The sequence below is a fragment of the Melitaea cinxia genome, chromosome 14 (genome assembly GCF_905220565.1).
Source record: "Melitaea cinxia chromosome 14, ilMelCinx1.1, whole genome shotgun sequence".
Lineage (NCBI taxonomy): Eukaryota > Metazoa > Arthropoda > Insecta > Lepidoptera > Nymphalidae > Melitaea > Melitaea cinxia.
In genome coordinates, this window is record NC_059407.1 from 9,865,956 (window position 1) to 9,886,684 (window position 20,729).

The following is a 20,729-nucleotide window of genomic DNA, read 5'->3' on the forward strand; positions in this document are numbered from 1 at the left end:
TAACATACTTGACATGGATATTTGTTTTTCCATATTTATAGTATATAAAAATACTCAGCCTTTGCAAGTATTATCGCTTATAAATAATTTGTTTATTACTTGTATGTATTAATTCTGTCAAATTGTAATAAAATTAAGTGCTTAATTTGTTCAGTAAAAAAACTAATACAGGACGGCTTACGCTGCATAACTTTTGTTTATGTTATATTTTTAATGTAACCAGATCTGTAACCTTTGAAGTGTTATAATTACTATACCGTCCGAAAATTGTGTGCATGTGTGTGCGAGTGTTCTAAATATATTCATATATTCTAGATGTATCCTAAATTTTCCTTACTATTATTTTTTTTTAAGACGTAGTTATAATTATATTATATAACAAACAATGAGAGTGCATAATAAATAAATTCTGAAAAGTAGTCTATAGATTTAGCTAGAAAAGGAGCACAAAGAACCACCGCATTCTATTTTAGATATTGGGGGTTTAGTTAAAATAGGTTTAAAGTAATTTATATAAATTTTCTCCCTATTGTATTAGAAATTTAATGTTTTAAAAAGTATTAGCTTCAAACTATGGCGTATGATTTTAATATAAAAACCTTATTTGATGCAGTAGAAAATTTAGATTTTATTTATGATTTCATCTGACTATAACCACGTAAAATATTTTTTGGTATAGAAACAATTTGAGAGTGTTAACTCTTGTATTATTTTATGACCGAAGATGTTTTTCTAAAAAATGTTGACTGTGGATCCACATACATTAAAACAATCCTACCGTATGGTATGAATTACATTCGTTTTTAATCGTGCGATCGGCTGGTTGGCTACAAGCAGTTGCGGTGTCGGTCCATCTTATAGAGGCCATAATTTCCATTGAAGTTCAGCCCTTTAATGTGTTACGGCCAGTTGGGTTTGCCGGCAGCATTAGTCGTCAATTATGTCCCGTCGCTTTTTCACGCGACGATTACTTTCTGGTATCGTGATTATCGGTCGGTGACCTTCAAAATAATTTGGGTGTTTCTGTAGTCATTTTTTGTACCTAAGACTATTCAAGGCTACTTCTTTGATGCTTATAATGACAAGCAGTTCAGTTCTAAGTTTTTGAGAAACCATGGTGCGCTCAATAGGTAGGCAAGATATTAGCCCTAGTATGCCGTTTTGCACTCATTGTAGTGACATTAAATGGTTCAAATGGGTTTTTGAACTGTTTAGTAGATCAGCAGCTTATCAATGCTTAGCTTTGTGAGTTTCGTAACTACAAACCAATGGAGATTTTTAAACTTCAGATTAATGTATAATAAATAAATGTATCTTATCCCTTTTCGTTTGAATGTGCTTCTTCCAGATATGCCTGCGGTCAGGATGCATGCCTAAATACTTACAGTACCATGGTGAAAGAGCTGTGTGCCACTCAAGGTGACCGGTGGACACTTCTTTTTGCGAAGCGTAAATGTTACCTGGATCTAGGTTTGGTGGCGATTGTAGATAAGATATTCTCCATCTAGCTAAAAAAAAAATTATTTCTTTTAGACAGTTCTGGAAAAAAGCTCACATTGGATGCTCTTCCTCAGAAAGAGTTCCAAGGTACTATCAGGCATATTTTAGTATTCCGAGTGACGAGCTTTGTAGCTCTACTCGCTGATACCTCGGGATATATCGTCATAATAAATTCACGGACTATCCTAATATGGTTCATCTTAGAGCAGGATCACAGATTGTGCATGGCTGCCGCTAGGTTGTCTCGCACGGTCCCAGCTCTTATAACGAAAAGCCTTTACAGTTCGGGCTCTTATTCCGGAATGTAAGCTCATTTTTTTTACAGCATTTGAGTGTTGAATGGTACTACCAATCGATCCAATTCGATTGCAGCAGATTCCATCGAACCATCGAATTGTTTTCACGATCTATGTTTTTGTAGAAGCATCTGAAAGCTATTTCCCTACTAATAATAGGACTGCACCACAATCAGCTTGCATCCACAATATATGGGATTGACACTGAATCTTAATTGAGCCGATCTTTATACTTTTCAACCTATGTATCTTAAAGCAACTTTTCCTAGGAGTTATTAGATTTGTATTGAGGTCAACAACCCTTAGGTCAATACTCGCCTGCCTCTTATTTGCAAAGCCGGCTTCTTCTTCCACAGGTTTTAACAAGGTTTGAAGAAATATTCGTGTTCCAGACATGATTGGATCCTTCTAAAATAATATTCTCGTTTCAGATATTCAAGCAAGAAATCTTATATTAATGTATTGTTTCTTTTAGCTTTTTAGTATTTAGCAGGTTTAGAATAGAGTTAGTATGAACGTTCTTGTACATACTAATCCTCTAAACTTTGTACGTATTACTTTACAAGTCGTGGAATATGTAAAATCAGAATGAACATAATTTAAATGTGTCCTGAATAAAAGTAATATTTAAAAGAGTTATGTCGTATTTAAAATGTAACCTTTAATACATACTTCATAACTACCTAGTATTAATACCTACCTATGTAATGTGAATAATTTTGAAAAGAACAGATATCTCATTTTTTAGATATAGAAGGCATCTAAAACGTAGCGTCGCTAAATTTACATATTGTTTTTAGCAACTTTCAATTTTTTTATGCGTTGCAACAATTGCAATGGTTTGAAAAGTAGCATTCATTAAAGTAACTTAAATTGAAAAAAAAAAGGTATTTAAAAGCACTTTATTATGTATATACTGAAAATGTAATTACTACGATAATGTAGATATAAAGTTGTTTAAAAAAATATATCTTACCTTTATCTTGATGGTTGTAATGAAAACAATAAAGCAATAAACTACGTATATGAAAATATTTATTATTTTCAAACTGTCACGTATCATGTGTCATTTTTTATGTAATTTATTGCAATTGGATAAACAATTATTTTATAACAAAAAATGCTTTTGAAAGAGAATAACAATATTTGTGTACGTTTAAATAATTATATTTTTGTATTTGCGCCAGTGTGTTTAAGGACAAAATATTTATCGGTTAAGCTGCTATTTTATGTGTTAGTATATGTTTCTTTTTAAACTAAATTCCTTATGTTTTGGTTTCTATAAATGCACTTTATAGATTATTGTTGTGTGATGTAATATAGTATTTAATGTTTTAAATCAAATTTCATAACCTTATTTGTACAACGGTATGTGAGATGTTATAGTGCAATATAGATGTACTGTTTTAAATAGCGTTTCATTTTTTTTTGTGTAGCGCATGTTATTACGCTTATCTTAGACACAAAATTATTTCAAAAACCGAAACTGGTTTCGTCCATTTCAAAAATCCTTTAGTAATTGTTTTTTCGATTAGAATTTTTTATATATCGTTATATTAATACATATAAATCTCGTGTCACAATGTTTGTCCTCAATGGACTCCTAAACCACTTAACCGATTATAATAAAATTCGCACACCATGTGCAGTTCGATCCAACTTGAAAGATAGGCTATATTTTATTTTGATATATTAATTATTATATTTAAGAAAAAAATAAAGAAGGCTGTACAAAGTTTGCCAGGTCAGCTAGTATCGTTATACGAACTTAAATGAAAAGATAAATAATTTATGAATAATTATTATTCATAATAATTTAGCGTTAAAAAGAATTATTGTTTACACAATGACTATTATTTACGTATTTTTATTGAGACAAAAAAATTGTATATGATATTTCAATTCGTGCAGTCATTTTAAAAGAATTATCATTATATTGATTCTTCTAAGGACCTATAAGCACTCGTTAATTCACTTCCTAGTTAAACACTGATGAAATTGCGTAATACTATTTACATTACATATCTTCTTTTACAGTGTAGTGTGATATCCTTTTTTTGTAAATTTTTTGCGCGATTAACAATGAATGTATGGCGCTCGACATTTCAACAATTAACTGATTATAGTTCTTCCAATTTGAAAAAAAAAAATACAAAACTTTAAAATTATTAAAGCTGCTTTTGCTATGTATACTGAAATATCAAAACAATCTGATATTTAACTTGATTGTTAGGGCTTAAAACTGAGTGTAAGTATAGTATAGTAAGGTTTAATACGTCGGGGAATAAAATAACAATGTTCCTTACTACTTAATAAATGATAGCAGGTACTTTTGTACGATTTATTGCAATAACATAAGTTTTACAAAAAAATCATAACAACAAGTGAGAAACTAAACGATGGTAACTTTCAACACAATTTACATTTCATACATCACAAATTCAAGACTTTCTTGCAAGCATAGGCGAATTATACTCTCCAAGTATAATGAAAGTTACAGCAAAAAATTACATAATCCAAATTGTATTTTTTAAATGAATAATTTATCGATTGTTTTATTAGCATTCTATATATGCATATCATTCTTTAATGAAACGAAACATAGAAATGCACTGAGCACCAATGAAACTAAATAATTATACATTAACATTATTTTTACACATTTACACAATATACCTATTTGGTATGGCCTCATGAAAGTCAATCAAGAGACTGAAAGCATTCTCTTACTTGTAATAATGCAATATGTAAAACACTTTTATAACTACATACAATTATATAATATAGCAATTCTAATAACAATAACAAATGATTTATATGGTGTAAAGAAACAAAATATCATCATAGACACAAGAAATATTATTAAGTTAATTTAATATTATGAAATCAGGCAATGTAAGACTTAATTTTTTAAGCAATAATTAATTAACAAAAACTTAAGCTGTGGTATTAGGTAATACTTTAGTTAACTTTAACATTAGTTCATGAAGTAATTAAATAAAATATGCAAGAAACATTTTACTCGAATAAAAAAAAAAACTTGCAATCTTCGTTGAAATGTCAGTCTTTTCTTATTTGGTTCTGCAAAAAGAAATAGCAGGATTAGACAATATTTTTTATACATTTTAAATTTTGACATAATAAATAAAATAATAAATTTGCTGTGTGGTTTCGGTAGTTAGAATACAGCCACCCTTCCTCTTCCCGTGGGTGTCGTAAGAGGCGACTAAGGGATAATACAGTTTCACTACCACTTTGGAACTTAAAAAGCCGACTGATGGCGAGATAACCATCCAACTGCTGGCTTTGAAATACACAGGTCGAAGACGGGCAGCAGCGTCTTCGATGCGACAAAGCAAGCCCTGCGGTCACCAACCCGCCTGCCCAGTGTGGTGACTATGGACAGAACACATGCGTTCACGCTATTTTTGGCGCGAACTTGTGGAGGCCTATATCCAGAAGGAAACTGTATTAGGCTGAAGTGAATTTGAATAAACAAACTCGTTTTAGTGCTACATTTTACTGTAGGAGGGCGAAGGTGGCAGTCTTACGGGATCAATTTATTTACAGTAATTTTGACTCGCGTTACGCGTATTTCTGGCCTCGTCGTCGCGTTATTTATTGTCGTGTACGCAAAGCTTACGTTACAACATCGTTACGGTGTAATGGTGTGTGTAACGCGTGTGGCCTACACGGTAAACAGACCAGACTAGAGCGCGCGATCGCAGCTTCGATTTCCGCTCGGGGGGTGTTAATGTTAGTACAAGTATGTGTCGGCGTAGCCCGCCAGTACTAGCGGACGCACGGGAGCGCGCGCAGGAAGGCGCCGGCGCCGGGCGCGTCGCGGCGCAGCCAGGCCGCGTTGAGGCGCACGGTCTCCAGCGCCTGCTGCACGGAGCGCTCGGTGCCGGGCGACTGGTGCGTGCGGAAGAACTCCTCGATCTCCAGCGCGCTCGCCTCCGACGCGAAGTTCTCCGTCGTCGACTTCACCAGCCGCGCCAGCAGGAACCCGCCCTGCGACCGTGACGGTGAGTGAGCTCCGACAGTACGTAACGACTTCTTTATTATTATTACCTTTTCAAATATATACGATTTTACGTCTATAATATACTAGCTTTTACCCGCCGCTTCGCTCGCATTTAATTTTTTTTTAAATGAAAAGTATCCTACGTTACTTTTAATACATCCAAGAATATGTGTACAAATTTTCATGACAATCGGTTTAGTAATTTTTGCGTGAAAGCGTAGCAAACAAACTTACATTCACATGCTGCAACGCACCCAATGTACAGCTGTTTTGGTTGTTGGCAACCCAGTATTTCGTCTAGGTAAATAATAGGTAACCCAACGGCTGCACATTCTACACGTTTCATATCTACTCAGTTTTTTTTTAATTTTAAATACTTTAAAATAGTCAGTCCAGGATTTTTTCGGCAACCCATTTTAAATGTATTATCTAATATACTACATTAATTATAAAGTATGTTTTATTCTATTATCAGCTTGGTGAAGATTTACTTAGGTTCGGATCTTTTACCATCTTAAATGTTTTTACGCAAATGCCCACAGTATTGTAAAAAAAAAGTAAGCTTAGATAAGTTGAAATGTATTATAAACTTATTGAAATGATACACATAATAGTTTATCCAAAACGTGGATCGAGAGCGAAGATCAAGTTCAAACTCTACAAATACCTTGTTATACTCACTATTTATTTAACTTTAGATAGAACAGCAGGGGAGTGGGGTCTTCATTTTTATCCTTAATAATTTCAAGTATAATCTAATTGAGCAAAATTCTGAAGAAGACTGATGATTAAATATTGGTGCTTCAGGTGCTTTTTTAATTTTGTTGATTGGTTTTTAATTAAGTACATAAAAGTATTTAGGAAATTTAGTATTTTAGAAAATAACAAATACCGTAAAATAAAATAAATCAAACAAAATAATAACAATAATAATAATAATAATAATTCAAACTTAAGTGAAATAAAAAACCATATGTCTATTTATTTTTGTCGACAGTATAAAATTACATAAATAATTTTAAAAAAGTGTGTAAAGTGTGTAAGTAATATTTTAGTTTTACAAACGTCATATTATACAGTCGTGTGACTACGTCACTTCCGTTATATATTTTTCTTACGGGTTTAGTATCACATTTTTTTCAGTTTGGTTGCCCAGCCAAATGTTAAGCCTGCCGTAAGGAACTTCGTTCCAAAAAGCGGTTATTTTAATATTACAAACAGCCACATCAATTTTATTTAGGTATATAGATGACAATTTAATTAGAATACAATAATCACAATAAAACCCATTCATTTTCTTTTAATTTTAATAAATTAAATGAAAATGTTGAAAATTAAATAAGTACTACTATTAAAAATGAAAGATAAATAATTATTTAGATAGAAATTCCTGCTATAAAATATGTGAGCGTTATCTGTCAAATTCACGACACTCGGACACTGTCATAGATGATATAATATGGAAAAAATAGAACTTTTAACAATTTCGTTCATTCAATTTCTCTATCTAATAGATTATTTTAGGTATAATCTGTGCCAACCATCTACGTATCGTTCTTTGTTCGTGTCTTAACTAAGTAACAGCTAATCAACGTTTATAAGTAAACAAAAGCTAAACATGGATTTATAGCTTAAGAGCGGTTTAACTAAGCATTGGCTAAGTATTGCTTAACGAGATTTTTATAAGTAAGACCGAACTAAGTATCTGGTTTACCTGATAACGATCCATAAACTCTTGCCAGTGTTCCTTGAAGAATTGCCAGGCTAGATCACGTCCATTCTTACTAACTGCCACTGAGACAATGACAAACACTGTGTCCTGAGCCCTGACTTCATCCTGGAGACAATAAAATAAAATTTGATTTATAAGTATTTCATTACAAATCAGTTACAGATATTTACAATCAAATAGCAAGGGGGGTAAATACAACAGGAAGCGGCTATATCAGCTATCAGGCTGAAAAACTTAGGCTTGTGGTGCAACCAGGAGGGTCCACACAATAAGCTTTGGAGCAGCCTTGTGAGCTATGAGCCACTACTTGCTGCTGCTCCATGTGATAGGATTCCCAAACAACATATTTTGAAAGAGACCAGTCCGTCTTACGCGCTAGTCCGCATTTACACGGATGGCTCCAAAATAGGGTCTGGCACCGGTACCGGAGTGTACTCACAAGACCTTAATATCAAATTATCACTAATGTTTTAAATTTTTTCACGCAAAAAAGGCGCACCAAGACAGACAAGACAGACAAGACAAAGGTGAACAACAACAACATCACTAATGCTGGGCCAACACAGCTCCATCTTCTAATGCGAGTGTGTTGCGATAACCCACGCAGCCACCGCCGTCCTGTCAAAAGGCATTAAGGATTGCAACATCCGTGTACTGTTTGACAGCATGGCTGTATTTAAAGCACTAGGGAGCAATTCGATTAACTCTAGTCTTATATACGAATGTCATCAAACCCTGGAAGTATTGGCCTCACATAATGAGGTAATCCTCCAGTGGATAAAAGGACATAGCGGATCACACGGAAACGATGCCGCCGATGAGCTTGCAAGACAGGGGTCCAATACAAAGGTTGCCGGCACAACCATTCTAATGCCGCTACCATTTGGACAACTGCACTTGTGGGTAAGGTAATGCTTCAGCCTGTAATATCCCACTACTGGGCATAGGCCTATTTCTCCATGTAGGAGAAGGATTAGAGCTTAATCCACCACGCTGCTCCAATGCGGGTTGGCGGATATATTCCCTACTATGAGTGACGTGTACTGTGTGGCTACGGTAGTAAGTAATATGGGCCACCCTGTCTCTTCCCGTGGGTGTCGTAAGACGCGACTAAGGGATAACACAGTTCCACTACCACCTTGGCACTTAAAAAGCCGACCGATAGCGGGATAACCATCCAACTGCTGGCTTTGAAATACACAGGCCGAAGACGGCGTTTTCGGTGCGACAAAGCCAGCCCTACGGTCACCAACCCCCCTGCCCAGCATGGTGACTATGGGCAAAACACACGAGTTCACGCCATTTTTGGCGTGAACTTATGGAGGCCTATGTCCAGCAGTGGACTGTGATCGGCTGAAATGATGAATAACGATAGCTATCAGGTGTACATGATAACAACCGAGAATATATATATATTGAGTGATATGTGTATATTCAGAGGTAGCTACCGAGATGGCGAAGTCGAGCACGCGCGCCAGCAGCGCGGGGTCGTGCACGGCGCCCAGCGCGCGGCTGATGCGGTCCTTCTCCTCGTGCAGGTCGGCGGCGCGGTACAGCTGCAGGAAGCGCGCGAACGTGCGCTCGTCCGCGTCCGCCAGCACGGCGCGGTAGCACGCCGAGCGCAGGTCGGCCGGCAGCGCGCACTCGCCCGCCATGTGCCGCTCGAACCTGCCGGGCGACATGCGTTATATCCCACTTACTATCTATAATATAAAAATAAGTCGCTGAATGTGTTGCTAAGCGCAAAACTCGAGAACGGTTGGACCGCTTTCGCTAATTCTTTTTTTAAAATATTCCTTGAGTACGAGGATGGTTCTTACGGAGAGAAAAATTCTAAAAAAAAAAATTTAAATTTCCTGAAAAAGTCTAAAAACAACACTTTTCTATACTCCCATACAAAAGATTTGTGATAATACTTAAAAGTCAATTTGAACTTTAATACCATACGATAAAGCTTGTGTTAGGCGATACGAAGTTCGCCGGGTCAGCTAGTATTTAATAAAAACTTATTGAGGTATGGCAATGCAGGAAATATTCAGCCCATGTGTGATCTAATCCTTAAAGATCACAGCTAAATAGCACTGCTCTCAAGTACTGTTGTAGCTCTTGGGGGTGGGGGGGTCGAGGGTAGGGTTGGCGACGCGCTTACGATGCTTGTAGTGTTGAAGGTAATCTATCTATAGGTTACGATACAGAAAGTTGTAGAAAAAAAAAGGATTCATTTAGAGTAGGAATCATTAAATGTCGATCGGGACACAGTTTTTTCCAAACAACTTACAAACAAAAAGAAGGTTACAATTCGACTGTATTTTTTTTTAAGTACCATATTTACTTGACTATTCTTTTCATCTGAAAACCTTTAGTTGGGTGGACTGATTTCGATGATTCTTTTTTTAATCGAAAAGTGGTGCTTGTCATGTGGTCCCATTTAAATTTAACCAAGACCTGTCAAGTATTTTTTAAGTTTTTCTAATAATGCATATGTCTAGGCTAATTTTTGGTCGACTTACGTTGTATTACTTGTCGATGTAATTGAAGTCGGTTTAATTTTCCTTTGCGAGCAAATACAATTATTTACATATTTAAATATCTGTATTCAATTAATTGTGGTTTTTTATTCAACTTGGTTTAAAGCGTTGACATAGCCAGAGGCAAAGCAACATAGTTATTTACTAACTATTGTTTACTCTGTTAAGATTTTTTAAGGGTAGAAATTATTTGTACCTTAATTATTTTAATTAGTAGTAAGGAAATATTCTTGAAGGAATTAATCGACATTTTTTTATTAAATAATTTTACATACCGACTTTTCGCTTCCTTGATAGTTTCGGGGTCTTCGAAGCTGATCATTTTATTCAGAACTAGGCTCCGGAGCAGCGTGTCGAGGTGGCTCTCCTTTTCCTCGGCGTCCCAGCCCAGTCGCCGGGCCACGTTACTGAACAACTTCCTTCCGTAGTTCTTTAGCGGCTTGTCGAGCTCCGTGTGAGAGAACAGAGCGCTTAACTTCGATAGGCAGTTTGATATAGACGACCAAACGGTAAAGTTAGTCTCGTCAGTGAACGCCTCCATTAGTTTCAGAGACTGTAAATATATACAGAATGATTTTTTTAACTCTCGGAAAATTCAAAGATGTAGTTACAGATGTAAAACACTAAACATTGAAATAGACCAAATAAAAAATGCCAATTATTATAAAGATAAAGTAAATCTTAATCAAATTAGTCTAGTCTTAGGTAATGCTAAAACCTTCACACAAGTTTTCTTTGATGCCAATAATTGTTTTGATTCGATTAGTATATGTAATAAAGAAATAAAATATTAAATATCTTTAACATACACACAGTCATCAGTTTTAATGTATAACAGATACAAGCCAACTGATACTTTTTGATAAATTACATTTGTAATTAAATATACCTATTAGACTTAAAAAATTAAGGGCAGCGGGATAGAGCTCAAAGCCTCTGATGTATTCATAAAAATATGATATTAATATTATTTAAATAATTAAATATTTTAACCATAAATACCTATGAATAGACAGTTATATAGTTTATATTTATATTTTTTTTTAAATATGCTGAACAACGTCACAGTACATATGAGACATAGCTAAAAGGAAGCAAGTGACGGATCTTATAAATACTGCTTCTGTTGTATTCCTGTGGTGAGTACGGTGACCAGAGCTCTTGGGGGACATTGGAAGTAGGGTCGACGACGCGTTTACAATGCTTCTAGTATTGCAGGCGTCTATGGGCGACGGTAACCGCTTACCATCGGGTGGCCCGTACGCTTGCTCGCCACGCAATAATATGAACAACTAGCTGACCCGGCGAACTTCGTATCGCCTAACACAAACTTTATTGTATGGTATTAAAGTTCAAATTGACTTTTAAGTATTATCACAAATCTTTTGTATGGGAGTATAGAAAAGTGTTGTTTTTAGACTTTTTCAGGAAATTTTAATTTTTTTTTTTTAGAATTTTTCTCTCCGTAAGAACCATCCTCGTACTTCAAGGAATATTTTAAAAAAAGAATTAGCGAAATCGGTCCAACCGTTCTCGAGTTTTGCGCTTAGCAACACATTCAGCGACTCATTTTTATATTATAGATAAGGACCTCGGCGGTGGTGGTGTGGCCGGCCTGCACGAGCGCGAAGCAGTCGTCCAGCAGGCCCAGGCGGTCGAGCGGCGGCAGCGAGCCGTCGCGCACGGCGCGCACCAGCTGCTCCAGCATGGCGGCCGGGTAGCGCGTGCGGTAGTAGCCCACCTGCGCACACGCTCTGTTAGCCCTAATACTGCCTCCGTTGTTTATTTACTTTAAATACAACTTACACACACGATCGTCTGTTCCTAGCATCTTTATGCTTGTGTTATAAGTAACAGCTACCTGATATAGCTACATTTTTCTTTCGATACACATGCACATAAATAGTACATATATTATAATAAATAAATATAATATTACACACAGTCTCAGGGTAGAAATCAAACCTAAAAGGCCCTAGAGCAGAAAGTAGGGTTACTACAAACGCGCATACACGTCTATTAGGGACACTATTTTTTTTATTCATTCAGCCTTTAACATCCCACTGCTGAGCATAGCCCTCACTCTCTGTGCAGAAGAAGGGTTCCTACCCTTCAGTACAAACAATTATTATTAAACACGTCGCCGGGGGCCGCTTCAGTACAAACAATTGCCACTTTACTACTCTTCTATGCTCCACTCCGCCCAGCTCCGCGTCACTCGAAACGCATCCTTAGTCTTTGTTGTGCTACTATAAGCCTTAACTTGTCTTATTGTGTGACTGTAAACATTCTCGAATAAGTCTTTCTAACGCAATTTTTTTTAAATGGTTTATTGAGTACTGTATTCAATTACTACGTTTAAACAAAGAAAAACGCTACTTTTTTACATTATTTACTATTGATCAATTAGATCTTAATGTACTGAAGATGATATGCCTAACGTTAAATGTTATTGAAAATAAGATGCTACTTCACACGCATTTAGCCTCTCAATGCTGAGCATAAACCTCTTTCTCCATGTAGGAGAAGGATTGGAGCTTAATCCACGACGCTGCTCTGTAGCGGGTTGGCGGATATGCTTCCTACTATGAATAACGATTGCTATCAGGTGTCTGTGAAAACAATCGGGCCGACGGATAACTTTTTTTCCAAAGCATGGTGGGGAGACCCACAAAGCGGACACAATATTTACACAAATACAAATTTCCATCCCAAGCGCAAAATATTTACTATTAGGGATTATTACTTATTAGGGATACTATGGCGCAAAATAAAATTCTATACATAAACAAAAGAGGTGTAACACTACTATCTACATATACATATCCGTATCAGAAACTTCATATCCTTCTATAACCATCACCTGTGTATCAATATCCGCATTCTAATATTCCACAGTGTCTGCTTGATGGTTTGTTAAAATGACCAAATCCTTACCATTTCAGTTTGTAATTTACATTCTAAAATTAGGCAGCCTGATGGAAATAGTTTATTTTCCTTCAGGCTATCATAATTAATATTATTCCTTATGAATCATACTCTGCTTTTGCTTCACTAACTTACATAAGTAACTAGTATGGGCAAACATGCACATAACAGCTTTTTAAAATTTGAATTTTTTTTATATAATTGTATATAGAAAAAAAGATTACCGTTCCAGGATTAAGCTTAACCCATGAGTCTTCTGCAACATTTTCCAATATCACTTCTTGTGATCGCTTCTCCAGTACAGTAGATAATGCAACCTGTTGACAAGAATAAAGTGTAAGATTGTACTAATACAGTGTTCATGTACTATAGTAGTACTATAGTCTGTATTTTTTAACGAGTACCGAAAATTTTGACTACATTGTTATTGATCTACGTAATCAACATAAGAGTCCGTTTCACATAAACACTGTAGTTGCTTGCACACTTAGTTGACTCAGTGACTACCTGCGCGTAGCACGTGTTTTAGTGTGGGAACTAGTAATTACGAAATGCGGTCCACGAACTTTATTTTCAAAATAAAATACCTGCATTAGATACACTCCTGAACATCATAAAGGAATATTCTGGTTTCCCGTCTATGTGGATCATAATTGTACATATCGGTAGTGTTAATGGATTTATAGAAGATTGAAAAAAAAAAACCACAACTAAACCAAACTGTTTAAAAATTTTTTTCCAAGACATTTTACCTAAATTGGATGAGAATGTAGTTATTGTTTTAGATAATGCATCTTATCATTCTCGAAAACTACACAAAGCATCTACAACTCCATCTCGCAAACAAGACATTATTGAATGGCTACAGTCGAAAAATATTTCTTGTGACAGTCAAAGTTACAGTTCCAACTTTTGGATTTAGTAAAGCAAAACAAAGATTGCTTTGAAAAATTTGTCGTAGACCAGATGGCTAAGTCCAAGTAGCAAAAAACAGAAGTTATAAAATTGATTAAGTTCAAACTCTTTTTTATAAAGTGTAGTCAATCATGATTGATATGAATAATGAAAAATATGTTAGAGCAGTTTATTATTTACGTGTCTGCAGAAAGTTCATCAGAAGAAATGATGACTAGTTTTTAAGAATTATTTATTACAATGATTATATAATAATTATTTTATTTATATGTTCTTGTGCATAATATTATACTATAACCAATATCGTATTACTGTTATTTATTTATGAAATTATTTACATATAAATATTATTAATTTAATATTTAACTTTCTCTATAGTAAAATTTAGAAGTATTCAATATGAACAGGCCTTTAAAATTTCAAAATAAGAACAAAGGTCCCATCCCAAAAACTGACCCCTCACACTGTCAATATCTGAAATGAACATACTCAGTACTCGTTAGTCAAAAAAAACACAGAATTTTGTATATACATATTTGGTAGAGGTTTGTGATTACTTACATTCTTATTGAAATATTTGTATTACTTTTCAGATGAATAATATTATTTAAAGAAAGAGGTTAGCAGAAAGAAGTTATTAGTATTAAATAAGTAGATTAGCAGTCAGGAGATTTTATAACATAACTAATTGTATTCAGTATCATTACACAATAATCTTATTAAATACTGTCATAAAAGTACATTTAGTTAAGTCATAAAAGTACAGTTAGTCAATTAGTATACTTTGTTGTTTACATAAAAAAAATATTGCAAATTATGCTTTCTAATCTTAATTTTTTTGCTACCTACAGATATTTAAAATATACCTTTCAATTCTAAAATACTGATGTATATCAATAATTAATAGTTGACATCTTTTATCACCATATTATGTAAAATACAAATTTAACAATTGATTTAAGTATAAGCAAATACTAAATAAAGTATATCATTATTGATATTTTTTATCAGACAGGAAATCATATCAAAATATGGGTCAGTGTCAGTGATATGAATATCAAATCAACCTTGGCATCATTGGCAAATTCATAACAAATTACCTTCGAAGGTTGCTCCTGGGTCGAGATAGTAATCGGTATCATCCATAATGTATCACCTCCTTGGCTACCATCAGCGCAGAACTTTTGCTGGCTCAATTTTAGCACTCGATTTACACCTCTCTGCTCAGAGCTGACCTAAAATAATTTATTAATAATTATGTAAATTTTATATGTGGCTTGTTTTATATTGTGATATTATAAAATGGTTAAGTAAAATGAATTGGAAAAAAATATGATAAACACTAAAAAACAAAATGTGGCATTTGACACCAAATATGAACAGTTTATAAATTCAATTTATGAAATGTTACTATTATATATTATTATTTAAAAAATTATTAATCCAAATATTTATTATATATTATAAAAAAAGTTTTCAACATCAACACAAACAGTTTCAATTAAACGTCAACAATTTAATATCATAAACGAATAAAATTAGGTATTAATAATTTAATGAAATAATCAAGATATTTATAATCTAACAATATTATACTGTCAGATTTTATAAGCTAAGTAATAAAACATTATTTATGCTGTGATAATTAATCATAAACCACATACAAAGCAATTTCTTATTTATTGAACAAATATGTAGATAAGTACAATTTGTAATTACACACACCAAGTGTTTCATGATAAATTAACTTTCATTTGTTGATAACAATGAGTTATTAACATTTGACATGTATGATTGTGCTACAAGGGCACACATTGAGTGCGATAATGTTATAAAAACAGAAAATTCTTGCTTTACTACACTTATATGTTATAATTATTAAAAATATTTACTTCAACCATTGGGAATCCCATTTGTTTGGTCCACGTTGACATCACAGCTCCTACCGGCTTGTTAGAAGCTTCTTCTAAGGCTGCCCATAAATCCTCAGTGAATGTGTTTTTATACTAAAAATAAAACTAGATTATCTTTTATAGTCTAAAATAATATCTTGATTAAATAAAATTAGAGAAAATTATTTTGTAATTATACCTGGTGCCTTGTAAGATAAATGTTCATTCCTTTGCGAAAATCATCATCACCAATATATCTATGCAACATGCGTATCACAGAGGCACCCTTGTTGTATGAAATGTCATCAAAAATTTCATCTATCTCAGAAGGATGTCCAACAGGTACTTCAATAGGATGCGAATTTTTCAAACAATCCAATTCCAAAGCTCTGTATAATTAAATAAAATATAAATTCCTATGTCATGTTATAATTGTACATTATAATTGAAAATTTGCCAAATATATGCTGGTAATTTATAGGTGATTGACCCTTCAAGCTACTTATAATTGGCATTATTCCAATTCTTTATTTGTTTTTGTTGTTAACGCATGACAAAGCAAATACAACAAAAAAAAATTGTACTTATACTATTTACATTTGCATAATTTTTACATCCAAAAGTAAACATGTTATATGATTTATGATAAAATTATAGCACAAATGAAAAATTATAAAATTGAGCAATGACATGTTTTAGATAAACATATTTGTATATATTAGTCTCATTAAGTAAATGATAATGTAATAATATTGGCATCAACATATGAAAAAAATAAACATAAGCTTTACCTTATGTATGTTTCCGTTACAAATTGTGTCCAAATATCGTACTCAGGGAACAAATGATTAACACAAAGGAATTCCACAAAGGAAGCATAGCCCTCGTTTAGCCAAAGGTGAGTCCACCACTCCATAGTAACAAGATTGCCAAACCACTGGTGAGCAAGTTCGTGGCCAACAACTAAAGCAATCCATTGCCTTCTAACGGCAGATGTATGTTCCTCGTCTACGAGTAGGCATGTTTCCCTGTATGTTACTAGCCCCCAATTCTCCATGGCACCAGCAGAAAAGTCTGCTATGGCTATTAAATCTATTTTAGGCAAGGGATAGGCAATGTCGAAGTATTCCTTGTAATAGGGTAACACCTTAGCAGCAACTTCAAGAGCAAATAGACCTTGTTTACTTTTTCCCACAGGTGTGTAAACACGAACTAACACTCCATCGCGTGAAGTCTTTTCAACATAATCATACTCGCCAACCACAACGGCCACAAGATATGTCGACATTATCGGCGTAGTATCAAACTTCATGATTTTTTTTTCATCCTTAACTGTTTCTTCTCTCACTGGCATGTTTGAAAGCGCTACTCGATCGACCGGAACTTCTAGCGTGATATCGAAAGTAGCTTTAATAGCTGGTTCGTCCCAACAAGGAAAGCATCTTCTAGCATCAGTCGCTTCAAATTGTGTGACGGCAGCATAACGTTCTTCACCGCCTGGGGTTAAGTACTTGCTACGGTAGAGCCCCTTCATTTTATCATTAATTTCTCCGGTAAATTCGCAGTACAGAAAAGCATCGCCAACGGGGAGCGTTTTATCGAATACAATAACTGCAGTTTCATTTGTGGGCTCCAATCGTACTTCCACCGGATTAAGACTTGTAAATGAATCGCCTTTACCATATTGAAGTTTAACACTTGTTAATACCAAATCTAAACTGTTTAGAACTATTTCTTTGGTAAAGTTAACAATCTGAAAAAAAACGCGTCGGTGAAGCACGTCACACGGAAACAAGATGTTTGCAATAACGACAATGTGATGAAATTTCTACTTACCGATACTTTCACCCTAGTTTTTCCATTAAATGTAAATTTCTCAAGATTTGGTACCAAATGCAGTTCGTAATGTTTAGGTACGACATTTTTTGGAAGACGTTGAAACGGTTTATTTTCTGGCATTGTCACTTTTTCTTTCAAAATCGTAAATGTGGGACGCACTACAGAGAAATACCGTAATGACCGAGTGACAGAGTAAACTCGTGCTCCAACGCCTCCAACCGCACCCGCACCGTTCATACGAACTCCCCTCGTACGTCTATGTCCCCCTCCGCACTCCGTATAACGGTATTGACTACGTAATAACTTGCAATGGCGGCTTAGATTACGATGACTACTAGTACAATAATTTTGAAAACGAAATGCAAATGAATTATGCACAACGCGTAACAGTTGCAGCGTCATGGAACGTGATTAAATGACGTTATCAGTGAAAGTTATTTCATTTATCTGTGTTAGAATATTTTACTGCCAGATACAGTTTTCACCACTCATAAGTTTATTCTCGGTCGAATCTCAATTTTTGATGTTTCTTGTTTCTCAGTATACAGCTATATTATTTTTTATAATTATTAATCTGTATTAAATCACCATACGTTTTAACATAAATGGTGTGAATGAATATAATGTGTCTTTATTGTATTAATGATCCATAATTAAACATTTATAAGGTTATATAGACAACTAATGTAATATGGGGGTTATTAAAATGGTTATCTCACATTTTTAACACATTCAATGCCAACTACACGGCACCGTGGAGATGTATATGGCCGAGCACACGGCGCCGTGGAAGGGCTGGGAGCCAGACACACGGTGCCGTGGTTTGCGGATGTGTTTTTTCTATGCATCAGTACCACTCCGGCCGTTGCGATAAGTGCACGTGACGCTCGTGGCCACACGCGTAAAGAAACGATCTTTTAAAATCAAGTGTTGGATTAGGGTTCGCACTATTATTTTATAAATTACAGTCGTTTGAAAATACTCTTTTTTATACTAAAATGACTGACAAGCCAGGTCCTTCTAAACGCTCTGGTAGCGTATTAACTTCGGGTTCTCGGGCTAAACGAGGCCGTATTTATAGTGCCAACAGTAGTCTGGATGACTTTGAGTGCTCAAGTGTTGAAGCTGAATTCTCTCAATGTGGTGATGAAGATGAAGAGGACGATGAAGAGGAGGTTAGCGACGATAGTTGCGATAGTATTTTTGATTCTAGGCTTCGTATGGACAGATTTGAGTCATCAAGTCGTCAGAAGATTTCAAATCCCGAGGATACATTTAACCGTCCAATGTCTCCAGATCGGCCCATGGCAACCTCGCCATCTATCATTCAAAATTATGGTGAACTATCTGATATACCGGATAGTTTATTAAATAATTCTATTACACCATCAGTATCTATGCTAATGTCCGATGCCTTATCGATCAACATTCCCAGTGAAGATATCGAAAACTTGCCACTACGGTCACCACCTTCAGTCGAAACTTCACAAACTAGAGTTGAAAGGCCAGATAACCAACCATCTGAGGAAGGAGCTACATCTTTTTGGAGTACACAAGGGACAATGAAAAGTATAGATTTCACCAAAACCCAGGAATTATTAGTTCCAGCTCCATCTGATCCATTTGAGGCATTCCGGTTACTAATAGACGAAAATATTCTAGATTTAATAGTGCATGAAACTAATGCTAATGCCATTCGAGTACTGAATGCACCTGGTGTTAAAGAACACTCGCGAATAACATCCTGGAAAGACATAACACGAGCTGAATTATCAACATTTCTTGGGTTAGCTCTTCGCACAGGTACAATCCGGCTAAATCGACTCAGCGATTACTGGAAAAAGCATTGGCTATTTAATATTCCTTGTTTTGCACAATATATGTCTCGTAACCGTTTTATGTTAATATTGCGTTGCCTCCATTTTTCATCTGAAACAAATGAAGAAGATCGACTGGCCAAAATTCGTCCGATAGTAGATCATTTTAACAATCGAATGAATGATATTTATTACCCAGGCAAACAGCTTTCTCTGGATGAAGCGATGGTTTTATGGCGTGGACGTCTCCAGTTTAGACAATACATTAAAAATAAGCGCCATAAGTATGGAGTGAAGTTATACGTACTTGCAGAACCAGATGGCACAGTACTCAAATTTCAAATATACGGTGGTGCAGGTGATGATACGTCTGGAGTAGGGCACACTCAAAATATAGTTTTGAAGCTACTTGAAGAGAAATTAGACTCGGGACACAGTGTCTATATGGACAATTATTATAACTCGTATGATTTAGCTGTCAAACTATTAAATCGCCAAACATACTGTACGGGTACTTTAAATAAGAATCGAAAAGGTAATCCAATAGAACTTGGTACTATCACGTTGCGTAAAGGAGAAAATAAGTCATTGTTTTTAAATGGTGTACATATAGGCAAATGGAAAGACAAGCGTTACGTGCTTTATATATCGACAGAGCACGATAACGAAATGATGGAAACCACCAACAAAAGAGGCACTGTTCTCGTAAAACCATCAGCAATTATACATTACAACAATTTTATGTCTGGTGTGGATTTGCAGGACCAAATGCTTTCATATTACCCTTGTGAAAGGAAAACCATGCGATGGTATAAGAAGATATTCTTCCACACTCTTCAGATGAGTTTAAATAATGCGTTCCATTTACATAATAAATTTAGTATGAATAGCAAAATGAATCTATATGATTTCCGTTTATATATTTTGGAAAAATTATTACCAAAACCACCACAAATAGTTGAAAAAATGTCAACTAAACATATTTTAACAAAAATTGAGAACGTTAAGACGCGTCAAAAAAAAGAGGGCAATAAGACAAGAACTATAACAGAAGTTGTAAGAAAAGAATGTAAAGGATGTAGAGAAAAGAAGAACCGAGTTGCCACTTTGTATGAATGTAAGAGCTGCATTGGAAAGCCAGGCCTATGCATAGAATGTTTCTTTGAACTGCATTTATAATTTCATAATTCTTGTCTGTAAAATAGTTTGTATTTTTATCTGCAATTAAACCTATGGTGATTATTTAATTTGTTTA

General features: G+C 34.8%; 2 protein-coding genes across 2 annotated transcripts; one reads left to right on the forward strand and one right to left on the reverse strand.

Annotated features, from left to right (window-relative positions):
- Positions 1 to 4,123: 4,123 nt before the first annotated feature.
- LOC123659475 (puromycin-sensitive aminopeptidase) lies at positions 4,124 to 18,085 on the reverse strand. The gene is made up of 12 exons (XM_045594686.1): positions 17,655 to 18,085; positions 16,610 to 17,571; positions 16,018 to 16,207; positions 15,819 to 15,932; positions 15,027 to 15,161; positions 13,236 to 13,328; positions 11,675 to 11,824; positions 10,359 to 10,636; positions 9,004 to 9,223; positions 7,538 to 7,660; positions 5,602 to 5,810; positions 4,124 to 4,877 (listed from the first exon to the last, which is right to left on the reverse strand). Exons 1-12 carry the CDS (start codon positions 18,057 to 18,059, stop codon positions 4,868 to 4,870), a joined length of 2,889 nt encoding a protein of 962 aa, XP_045450642.1. The 5' UTR covers positions 18,060 to 18,085; the 3' UTR covers positions 4,124 to 4,867.
- Positions 18,086 to 18,655: 570 nt separating this feature from the next.
- On the forward strand, positions 18,656 to 20,653 carry LOC123659387 (piggyBac transposable element-derived protein 4-like). Its single transcript, XM_045594602.1, has one exon. It carries the CDS (start codon positions 18,656 to 18,658, stop codon positions 20,651 to 20,653), a length of 1,998 nt encoding a protein of 665 aa, XP_045450558.1.
- Positions 20,654 to 20,729: the final 76 nt, after the last annotated feature.